This window comes from Jaculus jaculus, chromosome 16, assembly GCF_020740685.1.
Source record: "Jaculus jaculus isolate mJacJac1 chromosome 16, mJacJac1.mat.Y.cur, whole genome shotgun sequence".
In the NCBI taxonomy this organism is placed as follows: Eukaryota; Metazoa; Chordata; class Mammalia; order Rodentia; family Dipodidae; genus Jaculus; species Jaculus jaculus.
The window spans coordinates 16,250,609-16,274,251 of NC_059117.1; the positions used below are offsets into that span (position 1 = coordinate 16,250,609).

The following is a 23,643-nucleotide window of genomic DNA, read 5'->3' on the forward strand; positions in this document are numbered from 1 at the left end:
ATAAACTATATTAGAACTTAATCAGCCATCTACAAAAAGCCATATTAAATCTTAATTTTCCACTCATACAGTTTTACAGTCCCCTAAAATCACAAACATAACTTGGCAAATTAGATTTAGGAATACCCCCATTATTATTTTTATATTAAAAAAACTGCCTCACTTCATCAAAGATCTAGAAATGCTGATTTAAAAGAATCTTATTCACAAACTTCAATGTGAACTCATCAGGAATATAGTTTGAATACTAACACAACATATACAGACATATCATGACATGCCAAGCTTAAGGCTTCTGATACACTACATTTCTCAAAAGTGGCAAAATATGGAAGGAGGCCAGGTGTGGTGGTGCACACCTTTAATCCCAGTACTCAGAGAGGTAATCCAGGCCCAGAAAGACAAATGTCACATGTTCTCTCTCATAAGTGGTATCTAGCTACAAATGATTGGATTTCTATATGAGTTGAAATAAAACTCAGTAGCAAAGGCCAGTAAGCTAGAAAGGGTATACAAAGGAAATAGAAAGGGAGGGGGACTTAACAGGATGGTATTATATATGTAAGTAGAAGAACAGATTAATGGGGGGCAGGCCTAAGTAAGGTCAGGGTAAGAGACTGCGTAAAGGAAAGGTGGAGGAAGACTAATCAAGATCTAAGAGGGTATGAGTAAGTCATATGGAAACCTACTTTTTTGGACAATGGTGCATCTAGAAGCCATAGATTGTTACTAGACTATTTTCAGTGTCAGGAATGGAATACCTTCCAGTGAGTTGTTGGCCAGGGAGATCACAATACTGCCAAAATATTACAGGCCATCGCCAAGGCCCTTGGTTTCCCACCAGGAACAGATGATAAGACCCTGTTGCTGAAGACTCCACATACTTGGGCTGCAAGGTCACTGAGAAATCCTGCTGGAACTGAGCTGAAAACCTCCTCCATGTAGAACAGCTGACAGAAAGCTGGAAAAAGCTATGCTACATGCAGTTCAATGGGACAGAGAGAAATCACCAGTGTAGATACTGAACAGTGGACACTGTACGCCTTAACTTCGGCCAGCCAGGCCAAATGAGCCAACAGGTACAATAGTGGCATGTCTGTTAGGGGGAAAACAACTGCTCTCTAATTGGAATGAAGACCTGCTCCCTGGGAGGGAGGACATGCCTGATACTGAAAACCTAAGACAGGGGTAGTCATGAGCCCTAGTGGTGTAACATCTGCTGGTGACTAGATACATGTATATACTGTGCTCACCAAACTGCACTTCACCGATAAGCACTTCTCTTAACATTCATACCCATTTATTTTTTTTTCTTTTTAAAATATTTTTATTTTTTGTTTTTTTTCTTTTCACAATTTTTATTAACATTTTCCATGATTATAAAAAATATCCCATGGTAATACCCCCCTGCACTTTCCCTTTTGAAATTCCATACTCCATCATATTACCTCCCCATCTCAATCATTGTACTTACATATATACAATACCAACCTATCATACCCATTTATTAATGCTACTCTCACTTTTGGTTAGAGAACCTTCTCTTTTCAGATGGCAGTGACCTTGAGATGACTCAGAAGGTTCCACAGTGCTGAGAAGTGACAGAGCAGTGCTCAGCACTGAAACATCTCTATCACACCTTCCAACGCTCAGGGTCCATTGCTGAAGAGGTGGCAGAAAGACTGTAAGAACCAAAAGAAGGGTAAGACTCCTTATAACATGCTCCTCCTGGCACAAAATGTCCTAGATAGAGCCAGGCGTGGTGGCACATGCCTTTAGTCCCAGCACTTGGGAGGCAGAGGTTGCAGGATCGCCGTGAGTTTGAGGCCACCCTGAGACTACATACTGAATTCCAGGTCAGCCTGAGCTAGAGTGAGACCTTGCCTCAAGGAAAAAGAAAAAGAAAAAAAAAAAGGCCTGGATAGCCATGACCTTGCAGTGCCTGACACTACCTACACAAGATAATGAGAAGATGATGACAGCAAAATAAAAGGGAAACGGACTGACAGGGGAAAATGTATGATGGAGAGTGGAGTTGCAAAGAGGAAAGTAGAGGAAGGAAGGGAATTACCATGGGTTATTGTCTACAATTACAGAAGTTATCAATTTAAAAAGGTTTTTAAAAATGGAAGGAACATATTTGCAGTTTAAAGTATGTAAACCAAACATAGGATGGGGAAAGGGCTTAGTGATTAAGGTGCTTTCCTATGATGCCAAAGGACCCATGTTTGACTCTCCAGATCCCATGTAAGCCAGATAGATGCAAGTGCACAAGGTTGCACATGTGCATGACATGGGCCATGCATCTGAAGTTCAATTGCAATGGCTGGAAGCCCTGGCATGTCAATTCCCTCTCTGTAATAAAAAAAAATTAAACTTAAACTTAAAAAAAATTAAACACATGAGCTTGGGAGATGGTTAAGAGGTTTTGCTACTTTTGCATGAGGTCTGGCTAGAGACCAACAAGTTTGACAGCCCAGAACCCATATAAAAATCTGAGCATGGCCACACAGTCTGTAACCCCAGTCTGTGGAAGATGAGGTGCGGAGACCAGAGAATCACCAAGGCTGACTGACAGCAGCTCTGGGTTGAGGGAGAGACTCCATCTACAGGAAATGCATGCATGAATGAGAGGACACCTGACACACTAGCCTTCACACATGCACATGGGCCGCGTGCATCTGCACAAACATGCATAGAATCATACATCACACACCCACAAAAATAATACGTGAAAACTAGACATGTAATACCTTTGTTCCACAAAAAGCATCCTTCTAATATTCACATTCCATTCTCAATGTCACTGAGTGATACTGTATGATGTAAAAAATAAAATGAGGGCTGGAGAGATGGCTTAGCAGTTAAGCGCTTGCCTGTGAAGCCTAAGGACCCCGGTTTGAGGCTTGATTCCCCAGGACCCACATTAGCCAAATGCACAAGGAGGCACACGTGTCTGGAGTTTGTTTACAATGGCTGGAGGCCCTGATGTGCTCGCTCTCTCTCGCTCTCGCTTGCTCGCTCTCGCTCTCTCTCTCTCTCTCTCTCTGCCTCTTTCTCTCTCTGTTGCTCTCAAATAAATAAATAAAAATAAACAAAAAAATTAGAGGACTGGAGAGATGGCTTAGTATGGTTAAGGCACTTGCCTGCAAAGCCAAAGGAACCAGGTTCAATACCCCAGAACCCATGTAAGCCAGATGCACATGGTGGTTCATGCACCTGAAGTTTGTTTGCAGTGCTAGAGGCCTTGGTGCACTCATTTTCTCTCTTGTTCTTTCTCCCCCCCCTTCCATAAATAAAGCTTCAGCATGCTAAGCAAGGGTTCTACCACTTCAGACCACTAATATGTAGCCCATGCTGGTCTCAACCTTGTGATCTTCCCGCCTTAGCCCCCTGAGGGCCGCAATGTGCACCACCATGCCCAGCTTACTGGATCTCTACATCATGCCACAGGAGAATAGTTTGTGGTTAACATTGTACTTTCTCAATTGGATAAAATACTTCATAGCTTAGTTGCTCCAGTTTGGGCTGGAGAAATGGATCCGTGGTTAAAGGCAAAGTAAAGCCCGATGTCCTGGGCTTAATTTCCCAGTACCCACATAAATCCAGAAACACAAAAGTGGTACATACATCTGGAGTCTGTTCGCAGAAATAGGAGGCCCTGGGGTGTCTATTCCCCTCCCCCCTCTTAAATAATTAAAATTATTAAAATAATAATAAAAATGAACCAGGATAAAACATATGAGTAGACTGAAAATGGTTATCAGCTCCTATCAAAACTAGTACTTTGCTGAGCTTCATCTCACCTGTAATCCCAGCACCTGGGAGGATGAGGCAGGAGGAGCAACACAGGTTTTCAAAGCCAGTGGGAGCCTTGGATACAGAGTAAAACCCTGTCTCAAAACAAAAACAAACAAACCAAAAAATTACCATGTTTTTTGAGACAAGGTTTCAACTAAGATGCCAAGGCTGGCTTCTAACTGAGGATCCTCCTTTCTCAGTCTGCCCAGGGCATACTCCACCACACCTACCTCAGGCTAGCACGTCTCATACAAAAGGCAGGCTTGACCATAAGCTTTCCTGGTCATCCCATTCAGCCACCATGTAAGAACTGTTGTCTCCAAAAACACCAAGAAGCTTTTCTCCCTCTCAGTAGTAGCAAGGAAAGAGGTATTTAACCACCAAATCTATTGTGTGTATAGAGAAAGAATCAGAATTTACATTTCACAGAAGAGCCAGTGAGACGGCTCAGGAATTTAAGGTGTTTGCTTGCAGAGCCTGCCAACCAGTTCAATTCCCCAGCAACCAAATAAATCCATACCCAAAAAGTGAAGCATGTATCTGGCATTCATATGCACAAACTGGTGGGTACACACATGTGCACATCCGAACGTGCACACACACTCACACACACACACACAAGTAATTTTTTTTAAATTTAAGTAACAATTTTAATCATGTAAAAAAAATGAATACACAGACCACAGTAATTCTCTTTACAACTTTCTTCAGGAACTACAGATTTTATGCAGCATGATATACAGGAAGACCATGGATTTTACAAAAGTTATATGAATGAGAAAATGCAGCACAGTGTGAGAGCCAATGCCATTAGCCCCTTGATCTAACTTCCCAAATGAGGGCAGTTCTCCAGTAGCATAAAATACCACACTTTTATGTCTAGGCAGGAACAGAAGCCAGTGCCCCTGAGAGATCATTCTCTAACATTAGTCTCCAACATTTCAGCCACATGTATTTGAAAAATGAGGCCATACAGTTCACTGCTGAGGCAAGGACTGGGCTGTCAATACATTATCCATTAATTCCCTAAGAGGAAAAAAGCATCAGTCTCCTACTGGCACTAACACCCAACCCAGGAAACCAGGCTGTGTTCTGGCTGGCCAGTTCCTCAGCTGAGTGTGTCATTTGGCTCTCTGGTTATCTAGCAAAGAACTCCAAAGGCTTAGGAAGCCTCTTTACAACCACATGTGCCCACAAATACATGCGCCTGGCAGTCACTGGAAAGGAATCGCTGTAGACAAGTAGCAGTTATCTGAAGGCTGAGCATCCAAGAATCTAGGGTTGGCCAGATGAGGCAAAAGGCAATTTCTGATTTGTCCTTCAGTTCATTATTTTCCTTGGCAGCCCTTTTATTCCAAAGACTTCAAGAATCTTTGCTTATAAGACACTACACAAGCTTACTGAAGTCATTTTACGATTTAAAAATATTCCACCCTGCTCAGATACAGTCTTGATAAAATTTGGTTTCCCTCGTTTGCTGACGGTTATGCTTCAAGCACTGTGAACCGTTCCATCCCGTCCCGGGTCCCTCTGTGCCTCACTGCTATGCCGTCAGCCCTCTCTACTAACCGCACAGTACGGCTCGATGGCCGCTGTGTCTTGAACTCTCCCTGGTTGAAATTCTACTCTGCTTGGGGGCTTGGGAGATGGCTCAGTGGTTAAAGGCACTTGCTTGCAAAGCCTGCTGTCCCAGGTTCAGTTCCCCAATACTCATGTAAACCAGATGCACAAAGTAATGCATGCATCTGGAGTTCATCTGCACAGGCAAGAGGCCCTGGCACATCTATTCTCTTCCTCTTTCTCTTTCTCTCTCTCTCATAAATAAATAAAAGTATTTTAAATTCTATTTTTCTTAAGTTTTATTTGACTGAAAAAAATAAAATAACTGGAAGAGTTAGCAGAAAATGAGTTTTGACAGTACACAAAAATAAATTATTTACAAAGATGACTGGGCTGGAGAGATGGCTTAGTAGGTAAGGGGCTTACCTAAAAAGCCTAAAGACCCAGGTTTAGTTTCCTAGTACCCACATAAGCCAGATGCACAAAGTGGTGCATACATCTGAAGTTTGTTCACAATGTCAGGAGGCCCTGGTGTACCTATTCTTTCTCTTTCTCTTTCTCTCTCTCTCTCTCATAAATAAGTAATTTTTTTTTAATTTTACAAGAGACCCCAGCTGAGGAGGCCCTGAGTAGAATGGGCTTGGGGCAGAAGAGACATAGAGGATAACCCAATGGGAATATGACCAATTTGCAATGTGAAACTAAAGTACCCCATAAAAATTTTTTACATCACAAAAAAAGTATCAAAGAGACTCAGCATGTTGGCTCACAGCAGTAATCTCAGCACACAGGCATCTGAGGCAGGAGGAGGGTGAATTCAAGGCTAGCCTAGATTACATACTGAGACCCTGTCTGACTCAGGTACTTATCACAGCAATAAAAAGTCAAAAAAAAAAAAAAAAGCAGCCTTGCCCAATCACATGGCTATTCTCATTCAGACTGTTTTTTGTTTGTTTGTTTTTGTTTTTTCTGAGGCTAGCCCAACAAACTGGCATTTTTTTTAATGTGAGAGAGTAAGAACAAGAAATAGAGAGAGAATTGGCATATCAGGGTCTGCACCCACTATAATCAAACTCCAGATGTGTGCACCACCTTGTGCGCATGTGTGACCTTGCACGTTTGAATCACCTTGTGCATCTGACTTATGCGGGATCTGGAGAGTCAAACATGCCTCCTTAGGCTTTGCAGACAAGCACCTTAATTGTTAAGTCATCTCTCCAGCACCTGGTTCACTGTTTTAAAAATATTTATTTACAAGCGGGGGAGATGGCTCAGCAGTTAAAAGGAGCTTATTTGCAAAACCTGGGTTGGCCGGGGTTTGATTCCCCCAGTTCCCATGAAATCCAAGTGTATAAAGTGGCACATGCATCTGGAATGAGTCTGCTGAAGCAAGAGGCCCTGGTGTACCCATTCTCAATCTGTCAAACTTCCCATCACACCCTGTCTTTGCAAATAAATAAAGATTTTTTTAATATGTATTTAGTTAGTGCCCATTATGTGCCAACAACTGTAAGATACTACATATGCAGTAATGAACAAAAGACATTGGTGAAAACTCTCCATCTCTTTCCTCTCTAGACCCTCTTTCTCACTAGCAAGGCAATGAAACAGAATATCAGAAAATAAACATGGCTCTGGGATTAGATAGTCCAGGATTTAAATCCTCAGTATGTCTGGGAATGATCTGGAACAAGACAGTTACCTTTTCTCGGCTTTAGTTCATGCTGGCAAGTGATAACTGACAGGGTGATAGACGGAGCAGATAATAGATAAAAGATCTTTTCCAAATAGCCTTCTCCAATAATAATTATAAAAATTCCTGCCTTGAAACTCCAGAAAATACACATAAAAACTTTTAACGGGAATGAGGCTTCCAAGGGTTATAAAATATAGGATGAACTGTACTGGAAAGGAAAAATGTGACCATATCAACACATACACAATTTAAAAGCCAAGAACAATCTAGAGAAAATATATTCATAACAAATGTAACATTAATCTGTACTAAACAATTAATAGATTGCCTCTCCAGGATACTACCAGAACCATTCAAAATAAACTGTTAAGCCCAAAGACACTTTATGATGAACATTTTTTTTGGGGGGGGGGGGGGTTTGCATTTTTTTTTTCCCTTTGGTTTTTCATCGTGTAGTGTCAGGGTGGTCTCTAGCTCACAGCAGTTGTCCTCCGTCTGCCTCCCGAGCGCTGGGACTGGAGAGTGCTCCACCATGTCTGGCTTTTTCAAAGGCTTTGAAATTGTATCTTTTCCTCAGTTTCATTTATGCTGGTATAGATTTGCTATTTCTTATCATTCATATGTTTGGTTGATTCACAATTTTGCATTGTTGAAAGGATGTTTTTACACTAAAAATTTGGGATGTAAAAAATTCTTTAGCTGGGTGTGGTGGCACATGCCTTTAATCCCAGCACTCAGGAGGCAAAGGTAGGAGGATCACTGTGAGTTCAAGGCCACCCTGAGGCTACATAGTGAATTCCAGGTCAGCCTGGGCTACAGTGAGACCCTACCTTGAACAACCAAAAGACAAAAGAAAGCAAAAACCCTGAAAAATAGTCCCCATTCAAGCAGATGCAAGTGAGCATCCAGGGCATGTTTTGTTGTAACTGCTGTTTTATTTCTTTTTTTTTTAATTGAGAACTTTAATATATGAGCATATTGCAAATTGATCATATTCCCATCATGTTATACTCATGTTCTCTCTCCCCACACTTCTCACTGAGGGCCCTCCGTGGGGTCACAAATGCACCAGCCCTTCTCTGTAAGGGAACAATGCCCCAGAGCATACCTCTCCACTCTGGGGCTGTCACATTCTTTCCATCCCCTCTCCCACAATGTCCCCTGAGCCTGGGAGGGCATGTTGTCAGTCTCCTTTAGTGCTGACTTCTCAGGAGTGTCTGTTTTACTGCGGGGATGGGTTTTGACTCTTCTCTGTGACTACCAGCATCTCTCTGGAGGCTTGCAGTGAGAGCAGCACTCGATTTTATCTGCTACTCTTTCTCTTTTTCTGTGATGTTTCCTGGGCCTTGGCAGATACAATAGCACTGACTCACCTGCTAGGCACTAAAATTTCTTTCTTTCTTTTTTTTTTTTTTTGGTCATTCTGAAGGTCTTGGGTCTCCCTGGTATTCACTGACTTCTGTAAAAAGCAGATTCTCTAGCCAAGAGTAAGAGTACTATGGATCAAATGAGATAAACAACATATATAGTCTGAAAACTTTTTAATGAGCATAACCTCCCTTTTAACCAAACAACAGGGGAAGCTTCCTTCTAGGATCTATGACCTTTCAAGCCATAGGCTTCTGACTCTTTTCTCAGTAACAGAGATGAATTTTCTCAGACTGAGCAGGCCTCATATCTAATCACAGAGCAAGTGATTACTCCCATAACCTATGTGGCACTATTGCACCAGAGGATACATTTGGGCCAAATTCCTTTTTTCTGATGCTCAGAGCACTAACATTTCCAGCTATCTTTGGAATCTTGTCTGCAAATAGCTGGAAGGAGACATGGCATGAAGGTTTGTCATTAATGGTCATATTGAAAACACAGTAAGATTGGCCATGGCTGATAGCAAGCAGCTACTAGGGATGGCATATCTGCAAAGCCATGTCTTAAGATAACTCCAAATAGCACACAAAGAGGAGCGGCTGTGAGATTTTAAATAACTGAGATTATAAAAATTTTACTTAAATTTTAAATTTAGAGGAAAACAGATCAAGGAAGCATTATACAGCATTTAAAAAGAAAAAAGAAATGTCCCTGATAAAGAAATACCTAGGCTGGAGAGATGGTTTAGCAGTTAAGGCACTTGCCTGCAAAGCCAAAGGACCCAGGTTCAATTCCCCAGGACCTATGTAAGCCAGATGCACAAGGGGGCACATACATCTGGAGTTTACTTACAGTGGCTGGAGGCCCTGAAGCGCCCATTCTCTCTCCCCCCCTTCAAATAAATTAATTAATTAAAAAAGAAGAAATACCTACCTTCATGCTACCCTACTTCTTGTCAAATACAAATGATACTATTTTTCTACAAAATGAAAGAAAGTAAGAAAAGCTATATATATATTACGGAAAACAGCATCACTGGTGAGCTTTTCTACTTTCTGGAACCCCCTTTTGCTTTCTCTTGGGCAAGAGCTCTGCACTTCTTCCTTCTCTTAAATTATATCTATAATCTCTATAATAAAATATTTCTAAACTTCAAAGCAAAAAGAAGTCCAACAATTATGTTTCTGAGAAGCAGGAGGCGAGGTGGTGAGAAGCTGCTGCTTGAAGCCTCATACTCACACAGGACGAAAGGAAAGTGTGGGGGAGGGGTGAAACAGAATGAGAGGAAGCAAAGAGGGATAACTCAGGAAACCTGGGGAGGAAAGTCTAATAGTGAAGCTCCAAAGAATCTCTCTACCCTCCAAGGTACAGGCAATAGGGCACCCAGCTCATCTGAACTTCACAGTATCCAGGTAGGATGGAGATTAAGTTACAGAGCATCTAGGTAGTGATCTTTACACTACTCAGGTAGGATAAGATCCAAGACACTCAACAAAACTTCGGCTGAGGCCTAAAGTAGATCTCCAGTAAGGCCACCACGGCCACGAATAACCTCTCCACACCCCATCCCTTCCCTACTGCCCAGACAAGTGACAAGCAGAGACACGGGACAGTTATCTTCCAAAACAATACATCAACGAGGAAAACAAACATGTGACCAGGCAGAAGAGAAGCCAAGGAAAACCCACCAGCACCGTAAGAAAGAAGACTGGCCCAGAAAGAGATGGCCAGCTACGCTTAAGAAAGACAGAGAGGGTGAAAAGCAAATCCACAAGGTCACTGTAGGAAAAGGCAGAGGTAAGGGTCTAGGGGAAGACAAAATTCAAGATATATGGGGGTGGTGGTGCACACCTTGAACCCCAGCACTCAGGAGACAGAGGTAGGAGAGACCACTATGAGTTTGAGGCCAGTCTGAGACTACGGAGTGAGTTCCAGGTCAGCCTGGGCTAGAGTGAGACCCTACGCTGGGTGGGAGGTGCGGGGAGAGAGACGGAGGAAAAAGAGAACCAAGAATCTGAAGAACGCTCTCTGCAAACATTTCACACTACTGAGTAATTTAATAATAATAATGTGGATTAATCAAAACAAGCACATGGGGACGGAGATCCACGAGAACCTCACAGGCATGTGTACATACGAATGTGTGTGTGTGAATGCTGTGTGTGCTGCAACAGGGGCAGTCTCTCAACAAGTGAGACATGATGATGCTGCCATCGCCCACATCTCCAATGGTCAGCGGACAGTGCCCAAGGGGCCACAACAGTCCAAATCCATGTAGCACGGAAAACATGTAAAAAGGAACAAATTTAAAGCAATTTCCTCAGGCTGCTTGCTAAGCAGTTAGGGTGGTACTGTGAAGTGAGGCCTCTGGGGAAGTGACTAGTCATGACAGCTCTGCCTACATGAATGAATTACTGTCTTACGAAAAGGCTGGTGGGAAAGTAGCTTTGGCCCTTAACTCATCTGTCCTGCCACCATTTAAGGGCACCTACATGGTGCCATCTATGAGAAACAGGCCCAGGCTAGACCTGGTGGCACCAGCCTATAAGCCCTGCTACTTGGGAGGCTGACTGATTTGCCGGCGTTATAGAGGGGGTTTAAAGACAGCATTGGCAGGGCAGTGAGACCAACCTCAAAAAACAAGTAAAAAGAGGGTTGAGGGCTGGAGAGATGGCTTAGCGGTTAAGGCGCTTGCCTGTGAAGCCAAAGGACCCATATTCAACCTCTCTCCAGATCCTACCTAAGCCAGCACAAAAAGGAGAGACAAGCACAAGGTCACTTATGTCCACTATGTGGGGCATATGTGTCTGGAGTTCAATTGCAACAGCAAAGGCCCCGACGGGTCAATTCTCTCTCTCTCTCTCTATCCCCCTAATAAAAAATATAAATAAATAAATAAAAAGAAGGCTGAAAATATATAACCCCTAGTTAGTATATGAAAGATATAAGAGGATCTAGGTAATATCCCCAGCACCAGAGGGAAAGCACCCCTCAATCATACCATTCCAAAGACTATGCTGCTCCTCTTTGGTAGACAAAAAGCTAAATGCCAGGGCTGGAAAGCTGGCTTAGCAGTTAAGGTGCTTGCTTGCAAAGCCCAAAGACCCAAGTTCAATTCCCCAGGACCCACATAAGCCAGATGCACAATGTGGCACATGCATCTGGAGTTTGTTTGTAGTGGCTGGAGGCCCTGGGTCGCCCATTCTCTCTGTCTGTCTCTCTCTCGCTCTCTCTCTCTTTCTCTCTTTCTGTGTGTGTCTCAAATAAATAAATAAAAGTGTTCAGCATAGTGAAAAAAAAGAAGAAGAAGGATGAGCACCCAGTGTAGCAAAAAGGAGCTGCTGGGTGCAGGCTGGCCGGGACCATGGGACGATGTGTGAGCCATGTCTGCTCTGCCACCCTTCCCCAACTCCACACGCTCTTCCAGCACACCCTCAACCTCCACTGCTTGCCCCTCCTGACAAACCAAAAGCACCCCCCACCCCCAGACCAAGTTCTAGGAAGAAAGAGAAATGTCAGGTAGATTTTTGCAGTTTTCTTGGCTCCCAGAACCTTTTTTTTTTTTTTTTTTTTTTTGGTTAAAGTAAGGTCTCACTCTAGCCCAGAATGACCTGGAATTTACTATGCAGTCTCAGGGTGGCCTCGAACTCACAGTGATCCTCCTACCTCTGCCTCCCAAGTGCTGGGATTAAAGGTGTGTTTCACCATACCTAGGTTTTGGTTAATATAGTTGGGTTAAAGGTAGGTGCTATATACACATTGGTCCCATGTTTAATTCTTCATAATTCTTATTACTTAAATGCAAATTAAAGTTTGAGATGCACAAATAGAATTTTTTAAATTTTTATTTATTTATTTGCAAGCAAGGAGGCCTCCTGCTGCTGTAAAGAACTCCAGATGCATGCACCACCTTGTGCATCTGGCTTTATTTACAGGGGTACTGGGGAATCAAACCTAGGCAGTCAGGCTTTATAAGCAAGTGCCTTTAACCACTAAGCCATCTTTCCAGCCCCAGAAAGCATTTTTATATGATATTCTATATCACCTGATGATTTTCTAAGAACTTGTCACTTGAAGACACATTCATTTTTTTTAATGGATTTTTTTTTTAATTTATTTGAGAGTGACAGACACAGAGAGAAAGACAGATAGAGGGAGAGAGAGAGAATGGGCGCGCCAGGGCTTCCATCCTCTGCAAACGAACTCCAGACGCGTGCGCCCCCTTGTGCATCTGGCTAACGTGGGACTTGGGGAACCGAGCCTCGAACTGGGGTCCTTAGGCTCCACAGGCAAGCGCTTAACCGCTAAGCCATCTCTCCAGCCCCATTTTTTTTAAATATTTTATTTATTTATTTGAGAGAGACAGAGAGAAAGACAGATAGAGGGAGGGAGAGAGAGAATGGGCGCGCCAGAGCTTCCAGCCTCTGCAAACGAACTCCAGATGCATGTGCCCCCTTGTGCATCTGGCTAACGTGGGACCCGGGGAACCGAGCCTCAAACCGGGGTCCTTAGGCTTCACAGGCGAGCACTTAACCGCTAAGCCATCTCTCCAGCCCAACACATTCATTTTTTAGTGAAAAACAAAGATTTATTTTGGACTCTAAACTTCCTTCACTAGTGATTTGCTGCCGTTGTTGTTTTGCTTTGCTTTCTCAGGTAGACTGACCTCTAATCAAAACTGACCTGTAGTTGAGGATGATCCTGTTACCTCTACCTCCAGAGGCAAGGGATGGCAGGTGCAGGTCACCACACTGACTAGATTTCTCACCACCTCTTACTCAGAAGCAGCGCTAAACAAGGCGACAAGCTGTAGACCACCGCCATCTAGTGGTTGTTCGTTCTAATGCAAATGCAAAATAGACCCATTGCCTTCCCATGTTTTAAAACATACCAGTCTCAAACACTACCAGGTCTCATTTTTACCTGATTCCTTTCTTAAAAACACTGCTTTCTTTTCATTGCTCAATTAACTTTATGGACCTTTTAGATAAAATAAATGACTCATTCTTAAACCAGACATACTGGCCCACATCTAGGTGACAATCAGTTCAAGACCATTAGTGAGTTTGAGTCACATAAGCCTGAGTCATGTAAGACCCTAACTCAAAAAAAAAAAAAAAAAAAAACTCCTTACTCTAAAAAAGGTTCAAAATAAGTAAACTAGAAATATCAGATTTAATGAAAATGTCTTTGAAATATATGTAACTTAAGGGTTATTTTTACTTTCTTCTTCCAAGTGCTACACACTTTATAATTTATATACTAATCAAGGGGAAGGCTACTTTGACATTAAATGAAAAAAATTACAAACACCAGACTTCCTAATTCTACATCCTGTCATAGTGAAGTAGGGCGACTGCTCTGACTTTGTCCCCAGCCTAGTCTACAGAATGACTTCCAGGTCAACCTGGGCTAAAGCAAGACCCTGCCTCGAAGTTAAATAAATAATCAAAGTTCACAAGTCAGTAATTTTTAGTGTATGTACGGAAATGTATAGCCATCATTAGAATCCAATTTTAAATATTTTATTTAGTTGCAAACATAGAGAGAAAGAGAAGGGACAGACAGAGAGTGAGAAAAGGGGCATGCCACGGCCTCCTAAAAGTGCAAACGAACTCCAGATGCATGTGACACCCTGTGCTCCTGGCTTTATGTAGGCACGGGGAAATCAAATCCAGGTTTTGGACTTTCCAGGCAAGCACCTTCACCACTGGCCAAATGTGTCAATTACACAGCTGGACAACCAGGCCAAATGTGTCATCTAATTGGTGCAATGGTGGCAGATTTGTTACAGGGGAAATCAATGGTTCTCTTATTAGACTTGAGACCCGCTCCCTGGGAAGGAATTCCTGCCTGGGACTGAAAACCTAATCAAAACCCTATGGCTTGGGAGATCATAAGCCCTAGGGCAGAAGCTACCACTGATGTTTGGCTAAATTGATATATTACACCCACCAAACTAGCCGCTAAATACCTGTGTTTATGCCTATATGTTAATGCTCCTCACTTTTGGTTAGAGAAGCTTCTCGTTTCAGGGGGCAATGAACACTGGGGAGACTCAAAACCCAACAAAGGGCTGAAGAGATGACTCCGCAGTTAAGGTGCTTGCCCGCGACCTAGCTTCTTTGCCCCAGTATCCTCAAAGTGGCACATGTATCTGCAGTTTGTTTGCATTAGTTGGGGGCCCTGGTGTGCCCATATGCATTCTCTCTCTCTGTCTGTCTGTCTCTCACTCTCTCTCTCTGTCCTTAGTAATAAAACAATAAAATATTTTTCAAAATCTCACCAAGGTGCTGAGAAGTGACAGTAGAGTGTTCAGCACTAAGTGAGACATCTCCATCACACTCTGGAAGGCTCAAGGACCATTACAGATGAGGTGGCAGAAAGAATAGAAGAACCAAAGAAAGGGGAACGGTGCTTGTCATACTGTCTTACAGAAGCAAAATGGCCTTGACACTCATGACCTCACAATGGCTGGTGCTTCCTACATAAGACCTACGTAGTAGGAGAAAGAGGACATCAAAATAGAAGAGAGACTGCTTGGAAAGGAGAAGGGATTCAGTGGAGCGGGGACTCGGGGGAGAGAAAAGGAAGGGTGATAGGAGGGGAATTATGATCAGGTTATACTGTTCATATGTATGGAAGTTGTCAACACAAAGTTTTTAAAAAGAACAATGACATCAAGTCTAAAAGCTGTGTGTGAGAGGGCGCACGTCACTGACAGTTTTCCTTTCTTTCAATCTTATATCTGTTATCTCTCCTGCCTTCTCATGAGCAGGAGTTCTCTGTGCTTTTCTCCTCTTTTCTTAAGCTAATAAAGTCTCTCTAAGCCTTAAATAAATAAATAAATCTCAGATCCTTCCCTTAAGCCATTTTGAAGTCTAGTCAAGTGGTTTGTTACATATCACTTTAGTTTCACAAAATAAAAGACCAAAATATTCAAGATTGTTTATATTTAGGTTGAAATCCATCCCTGGTCTGGCTTTACCTCTGGATATGAGACGACTGAATTCGCCCAAATGAAGGCCACTTCCAAATCAGTTCCGGGGGGTGCACCCCATCACGGTGAGGCAAGGCAGCAAGCGGGGAAAGCCAGCAGGTCCCCACTGTAGGCAGGAAGGCGGGGCCCAGCTACCAACCCTCAAGGCCCACCCCCAGTGACCCACCTCCTCCAATAAGGCTCCACTCCTAAAAGTTCCACACCCTTCCTGTGACAGGTAATCTTTGCTCAGTTTGGCAGGATCTAGAATCACCAGGAAAGCAAGTCTCTTGCCATGCCTATTAGCAATTTTCCAGATTAGGACCCACCCTAACTATGAGTAGCACCATTCCATGGGCTAGAAATCTGGGCTAAATAAAATGCAGAAAGATAACTAAGGAACAGCATTTATCTCTCTCTCTACTTCTTTCCTTCCTGTGTAATTTCCTGCTCCTACCATGATGGATACTCTACCTTCTAGAACTATAAGCCAAATTAAGTGCTTTTCCTCCTATAAGCTGCTTCTGGTCATGCATTTTCTCCCATGCATGAGAAAGTAACTGATACACTTCTCAAACGGGGCCACCAGCTGGGGACCAAGTGTTCAAGCCCATGACAGACATTCTACTTTCAAACCTCAACAGTACTGAACGTGTACACACTACTTTTCTGGTCACTATCCTATAAACAACATAATGTCACAATTATTAACACAGCATATGTGTCACATGGGGTATACTTACACAGCATGAATATTAATCATGTGGAGTATTACAAATAATCTAGAAATGACTTAAAGCACATAGAAAAAGATAGGCACAGTGTAGGACACGCTGTAACCCCAGCAACTGGATGCTGAGGCAGGAGAACCAATGTAACTTCAAGGCCAGATTGGCCTACACAGTAAGTTCCAGGTGGCCTGGGCTATAGTATGAGATTATCTCAAAATAAAAAATAAATAAATAAGGGAATAAATAATAAAGAAATCATTCAAAGGATAGAACAAGTTATGTGTAAACACTACATATTTTATATAAGGAACTTGAACACAGGCAAATATGGTATTTGAGAGGAAATCTCTCCCAAGGCTAGAGGTTCTGAGGAACAACTGCACTTGGTGAAGGTGAGGCCTTGTGAGATGCACGACACGACTTCTCGAGTCCATGTCCTTGGGCCTGGCTCTGCGCAGGATGTCCCAGAGGAGGTCTGAGGATGGTGAGGATAAAGGTTTGTGGCTCCACTTTCCTATCACAGGGTTGGCAGGGACTGTTAGTGACCTTAACATGTTATGCCACCAAAAGCAGCCACACACAGCCCCACAAGATAGCTCGCTTTCAGTAAGCTTGTAAAAGAAAGATTCCGTAGAAAACACATTTGAAAAGAGCTAGGTAAATCATAAGAATCGTGATTATATGAATATCAAATATACCTACTGTATAAAATTTACTTTTAAATTATTTAGTGTAGGTAGACATAAAATTTTCACTAAATGCCTATTTTATTCTTTCTGAGATTCAAAGCACATGATTTTCAGTTTTATCTGACTAACTCTTCCAAACCTACCACATGAATTAGCAACACGCAATTAAAAGCAAATTACCTTTGATACCACCAAAGGGCCCATAAGTCATGTTGCAGGCTGTCCTCTGAAGGTTGTGTTCATACATTAGCTTGATCTGATATTGATTCCCATGTTCCACATTGCCCAAGGTTCCTGAGAGGGGAGAGTAGAAGGATTACTTTGGATTTGTTTATTCTAAAACACATGAATTTCTTGCCATCCTCCATATCAGTTTTTATTCAGTTTTAGTGACATTTAAAATGGCAAACCAATAAAACATACAGAACAACTAACACATTGATCGCAGAGAAACCAGCACAGTTAAAACCACTTAAGGGCTCTCTGAGTACCCAGGGACCCACGGCTGTGGATGAGTTAGTTCTTGGTCCCTCAGAGCCCAGGCAACCCTGCTTCACCCACATGTCCCTCCCACCAACCTGGATGAGCCAATCCCCTGCAGTGAGTTCCCAATTCTGGCCACACCCAGGCCCTGCACCCTGCCCACATGTCCAAGCAAGCCACCCCTTCCCACTCTCCTCTTTCAAACACAACACAAACGATCAGATGAGGGAAATGAGAGTGTCAACCAAAATATAAGAGTGGATCAATGAAGAGACAGAAACTTTAAAGAAAAGCCAACTGGAAATGAAAAAATGCACAACTCAAATAAAATATTCCCTCAAAAGCCTCACGAACAGAATAGACCTTGTGGACGACAACATCAGGACTTCAGGAAAAGGTAGAAGAAACAAATCAGGGAACAAAGTCAGTAACAAGTTCAAAAACACATATGAGCAGGACATGAGAGAAATGTGAGATACCTTGAAAAACAAGTTTGAATTATGGGCATATAAAGGAAGAATTTCAGATCACTAGCACAGAAAAGCACCAGGCTTACTTTGGCTTACATTCACGAGGGGAAGATTCATGAAGGTGGGGAAAGCATGGCCTGAGCAGAGGCTGGATGTCACCACTGCCACAGCACGTGAACAACAGCAGCAGGAGAGTGAGCTGAGCTCCGGCAAGGGGGAGCTGGCTTTAACACCAAAAACCCACCCCCAAGCTGGGCATGGTGATGCACCCTTTATCCCAGCACTCAGGAGGCAGAGGTAGGAGGATTGCCAAGTGTTTGAGGCCACCCTGAGACTACAGAGTGAATTCCAAGTCAGCCTGGGCTAGAGTGAGACCCTACCTTGAAAAGCCAATAACACACTTTCTCCAGTGAGGCTCCACCCCCCACACTGCCACCAGCTGGAGACGAAGCATTCAAAACACACAAGTTTATGGGGGACATCTGATTCAAATACCACAAACATAGTTACAATAATTCTCAAAAAACGACTTGCAAATTGAATATGATAACATGCTAAAATTATCTACCTTGAATAAGCAGGTTTTATTTCAGTGATCCAGAGAGGGTTAAACATTAGTAAATCAATAACAATAAGACACCGCATAAGCCGGGCGTGGTGGCGCACGCCTGTAATACTAACACCCGGGAGGCAGAGGTAGAGGATTGCTGTGAGTTCGAGGCCACCCTGAGACTCCATAGTGAATTCCAGGTCAGCCTGGGCTAGAGTGAGACTGTACCTCGAAAAAAAAAAAAAAAAAGACATCGCATAAACAGAATAACAGGAGAGATAAACAGGAGAGATGTCACATGATCATCACAACAGATGCAGAAAAGGACTTTGACAAAATCCAGCATCACTTTATGATAAAAATTTTGGTGATACTGGGGATAGAGGGATATTTCAACATAATAAAGGCCACATATAACAAACCAATAGCCAATACCAAACTAAATGGAGAAAAACTGAAGAATTACCACTAACATCTGGAACAGGACAAGGGCGTCCACTCTCTCACTGCTATTTAATATAATGCCTGAAGTCTTAGCTAGAGCTATAAGACAAGAGACAAATTAAAAGGAACACAAAATGAAATGTAGAAGTAAAACAATGCTTATTTGTAGATTATATGAAAAAATATATACATATATGTATGTATCTGTATAAATATGTGTGTGTGTGTGTGTGTGTGTGTGTGTGTGTGTAAAATTCCATTCCCAAAGATTCTACCAGAAGATTCCTAGCACTAATAATTGACTAGGAAATAAATACCTTTTTCCCTTGGCATGACAATCATTAATTTTCTGTAAATAAGAGTGGTGCCTATAAATGTTTATTGTAACACACAGTTTTTAAAAAAGAGAATATTGGTAAGGCAACATGCTCAGCATGATTAAAATTCATGTATCTCAGGCCAAAAACTAAAGCCATCAGAAAGATTCTAATGAGCAAAGGAGATTGCTCAGTGGTGAAAGTGCCTGTCACACAAGTGTGGGTACCAGAGTCCAGATATGCGCAATCCATGTAAAGCCAGATATGGTAGAATACATCTGTAAGCCCAGCACACAGGAAGATGAGAGGTGGAGACAGAATGCCAGGAAGTTCACAGACCAGCTAGCCCAGCATAACCAGTGGTGAACAATAAGAGACTGCCTCAAACAAGGTGAAAGGTAAAGACTAATGCCCGAGGTTATCCAATGACCGCCACACACATGTCTGCCCTCACACACATCATGCACATACCTGAGGTTGTCCTCTGACCTCCACACACGTCTGCACTCACATACAGAAACACACACACACAGTTTTTTTTTAATTGTTAAGAAAGAAGACAGGGGGGCTGGACAGTTAAGGAGTTTGCCTGCAAAACCAAAGGACTCCAGTTCGACTCTCCAGGACCCATGTAAGCCAGACGCACAAGGTGGCACACGCATCTGGAGTTCATTTGCTGTGGCTGGAGGCCCTGGCGCACCCATTCATTCTCCCCCCCCCCCACTTTCTCTCTCTCCTTTTCTCTCTCAAATAAATAAATAAATAAAATATATTTTGAAAAAAAGAAAGAAGAAAGGAACAATCTGAGCCAGGTATAATCACAGAACTCAGGAAGCTGAGTCAGGAGGATCACAAGTTTGAGGCCAGCCTGTACTACATTGCTAAAAGAGAGGAGGGAGAGAAGGAAGAGTGGAAAGGCCCTTCGGGTCAGCAAGACTATGATGTTTCTCTGTGTTAAGAGTTCATTTAAAGACACAACATCCAACAAAGAGAAGCTGGCCCAGTAGCTTTAACTAGCCACTATTGTTTGTTATGTCTAACAGATGGACTTCAAAGTTCTCTGTTTTGCCGCAAATCCTTTTCAGAAGCTCACAGACTATAAAAGAGTCTTATAAAATTATACTCAAGGCCCTAAACTACATTCCAAACACTACATAAGGAACAAGGAAAGGAAAAATGGAGAAGGGAGAAAAAGAAGGGGAAATGAAGAGAATTTAAGGAGTGGGCAGTTGAGGGAAGGGTGACAAATCCAGCCACACCTTCATCTGCGGACATCATAGTTTTACTTCAGCTGGAAACGTCTGTACTGTGAAAGCTAGGTAAAAGTTCAGCCTGGAACCTCAAGAAAAAAATCCGAGAGAACAAAAACATTAATTTTCCATGCTTCTCAATCTAAGCCAAGCCAGGAAAAATACAGAAATCATCAGCCTATGACTGTTACAAGAGGCTAAAGAAACAAGACAGATGGGAAGTGAGGCGGGCATAAGGGAATGAAGTTTGGACAACCCCAGGTCTCTAGAGAATATAAAGCTTTTAAATGAATACAAAGAATAAAAGAGGAATAAAATTACCATTCCCATGGCAAATAATGCTCATTTTCAACACTAATTTGAAGGAGGATACCAATGCTGCATAATCGGATTGAGGCCAGACATGCCCATTTCTTTCAGTAGCTTCTGAATAAACACACTTTATTCCTAGTCTGCACCCATGCCCCAGTGCTACTTTATAGCCTCTGTCTTTCTGGACCATAGTCCAAATGGGCCCGAGGAAGGCCCAGAGTCTAATCTAATTTATGGGTTCTGAGATTCCCCTTTTCTTAGCCTTGCTTAGCATCACATTAGGTCTCCAGAAGGAGCTCATTCTCCAGGAAGACCCTAGGGGTATATAACTGGTGGCAAGTTCTCCTCTATGTGAAACCCAGACAGTAAAACACTGCTTCCAGTTAATGTGCTTCAGATAGAAAAACAGAGGAAATAAGAGCCGGGTGTGGTGATGCACACCTTTAATCCCAGTACTCAGGAGGCAGAGGTAGGAGGAGCACCATGAGTTTGAGGCCACCCAGACATTACATAGTAAATTGCAGGTCAGCCTGGGCTAGAGCAAGACCCTACCTCGAAAAAACAAAAAAAAGAAAAGAGAGAGAGAGAGAGAGAGAGAAAGAAAAACAGAGGAAATAGCTGGGGATATGTCTCAGCTGTTGAGTGTTTGCCTAGCATGTATGAGGCCCTAGGTTTGATTCCCAGCAGCACCAAAAGCTCATTGATTTTTCCAGGTGTGGTGGCTCACATTTACAATCCCAGCACTCAGGAGGCTGAGGAAAGCAGATTGCTATGAGTTCAAGGCCAGCCTGAGCTACAGAGTGAGACCCTGTCTCAAAAATATAATAAAAAACAAATAAAACAGAAGAAACAGCATATGCCTAGATCCCAGCACTCAGGAAGTGAAAACGAGAGACTCACAAATTGGGCTGCAGAGTGAATTCCAAGTCAGCAAAACCTTACCCCCGAAACAAAAGAACTAGGTCCATGAGTGAAGACAACAGAAAACCAGGAATTAGAATGACATAAAGAATGTGCTTGAGGTGTACCAAAGATGGACTTCTTTTTAAAGTATATTTTAATGTACTTATTTGTACATGTATGTGTACATGTGTGTATGGACACACCAGACTTTGCCACTACAAAGAAGCAGCAGGTACTTGCAATGCTTTTCACATCTGGCTCTATTGTGGGTGCTGGGGAACCGAACCCAGGCCAGCAGGCTTTGCAGCCAAGCACCTTCTACCACTGAGCCATCTCCCCAATCCAGGGGATATATTTCAAGCCACTGTGACTAAGCAGCTACTGAATGAATTGGTGCTGCTAAGAATTTCTTAAGATGTAAGAGTGGGTCCTAAGTGCCCAGAACATGCCTGTAATATTAGTTGTGGGAAATCCTGAACATAATTCCTGAGAATGAAATGGTAAGAAACACCCCACTAGAAAAACAAGTATGGAGCTGGAGAGATGGCCCAGCAGTTAAGGCTTTTGCCTGTAAAGCCTAAGGACCTGGGTTCGATCAGTACCCAAATAAAACCAGATGCACAAAGTGGCACATGCATCTGGAGTTTGTTTGCAGTGACTAGAGGCCCTGGTGTGTGTGTGTCTGTCTGTCTCTTTCTCTCTCAGAAAAGAAGGAAAGAAGGAATATTAGGCCAAGAAAATATATTTAAAATGTATATAAAAATGCATAAGGCCCTGGATTTGATCCTCAGCATGCCTGTGGCCCCAGAACTTCAGAGGTAGAGGCAAGAAGATGAGGAATTTGAAGCCAGCCTGGACTACATGAGACTCTACCTAGGATTAAAAATAAATAAATACACCACTTTGTAATGTAAATGACACATAGAAAAAAGCTGTTTCCTACCTGAGACGGCATAGACACAAAGTTTTCTAGAATGCAATACAGCCAAATGAAGCATTTCAGTTCCTCTGAAAAATGGAGAGAGTGAAATGATTTTAAATATTAATTTAAGATACAATCCAAAAGGTACAAACAATTTCAAAAAGATCCCATAACTATAGCCACTATGCATTGACACAGCAATTCATTAAATAGCATTATAAACTGGAAAACATGAGTAATAACAGACAGCCTGCCCATTGCATAGGCTCAGATATTGTGCCACATGGGAACAACGGCATGTGCCTGTACTTCAAAAGCAGAAGTAGGAGGACCAAAAGTTCAAAGCCAACACTGGGCATAATGGTGCACACCTTTAATCCCAGCACTTGGGAGGCAGAGGTAGGAGGATCGCTGTGAGTTTGAGGCCACCCTGAGACTACATAGTGAATTCCAAGTCAGCCTGAGCTAGAGTGAAAACATCCCTCAAAAAAAGAAAGAGAAAGAAAGAAAGAAAGAAAGAAAGAAAGAAAGGAAGGAAGGAAGGAAGGAAGGAAGGAAGGAAGGAAGGAAGGAAGGAAGGAAGGAAGGAAGGAAGGAAGGAAGAAAAGTTAAAAGCCAGGTGGGCTACATAGGGAAACAAAAGAAAAAGAGTGAGAAGAGAAGAGGGGAGGGGAGGGGAGCGGACGGAAGAGGAGGGGAAGAGAAGAGGGAGGGAAGGGAAGAGGAGGGTAACACTCTGCCTCACAGAGCCGCCTTCAAATTGAAACCAAGGAAGACACCCAGAAAAAGGCAGGTGTGTGCTTCTTGGCGAATATACTCCCACAACAGAGCCTCATGGTCAAGGCCTGCTTTGTGACCAATTCCTCTGCAACTCTGGGCAAGACACTCAATCATCCTGAGCCTATTTCCCCTTCTGGAAAATAAGAGGTTTCAATTAAATTAAATAAAATCATGTAAAAACACAACTAAATGCTAATCATTATTAACAATTGGCATATATTACTTCCAGATCTCAAATTTTATTAAAAGTGTTGAAAGTATTCCCGCTTGGACTCAAGCAGAAATAGAATACCGCTATCCCCCACCACATGTCAACCCATGTCAAGGGGTTTCCAGGGACAGAAGCACGGCCCAGTCCCAAAGTCCTTTCATTCACAGACTTCTG

The 23,643-nt window shown here is 42.7% G+C and overlaps 1 protein-coding gene across 4 annotated transcripts in view; it reads right to left on the bottom strand.

The window, feature by feature from the left end:
• Positions 1-23,643, bottom strand: part of Bbs9 (Bardet-Biedl syndrome 9) — a 370,311-nt gene that overhangs the window by 325,598 nt on the left and 21,070 nt on the right. For 3 of the 4 annotated variants that reach the window (XM_045135893.1, XM_045135892.1, XM_045135896.1), the window contains exons 4-5: positions 22,500-22,564; positions 17,008-17,121 (exon numbers count right to left, since the gene is read on the bottom strand). In XM_045135893.1, coding sequence (XP_044991828.1) covers positions 17,008-17,121; positions 22,500-22,564 — 179 coding nt within the window. The remainder of the gene's footprint in view (positions 1-17,007; positions 17,122-22,499; positions 22,565-23,643) is intronic. The other variant, XM_045135895.1, reaches the window with a different exon arrangement.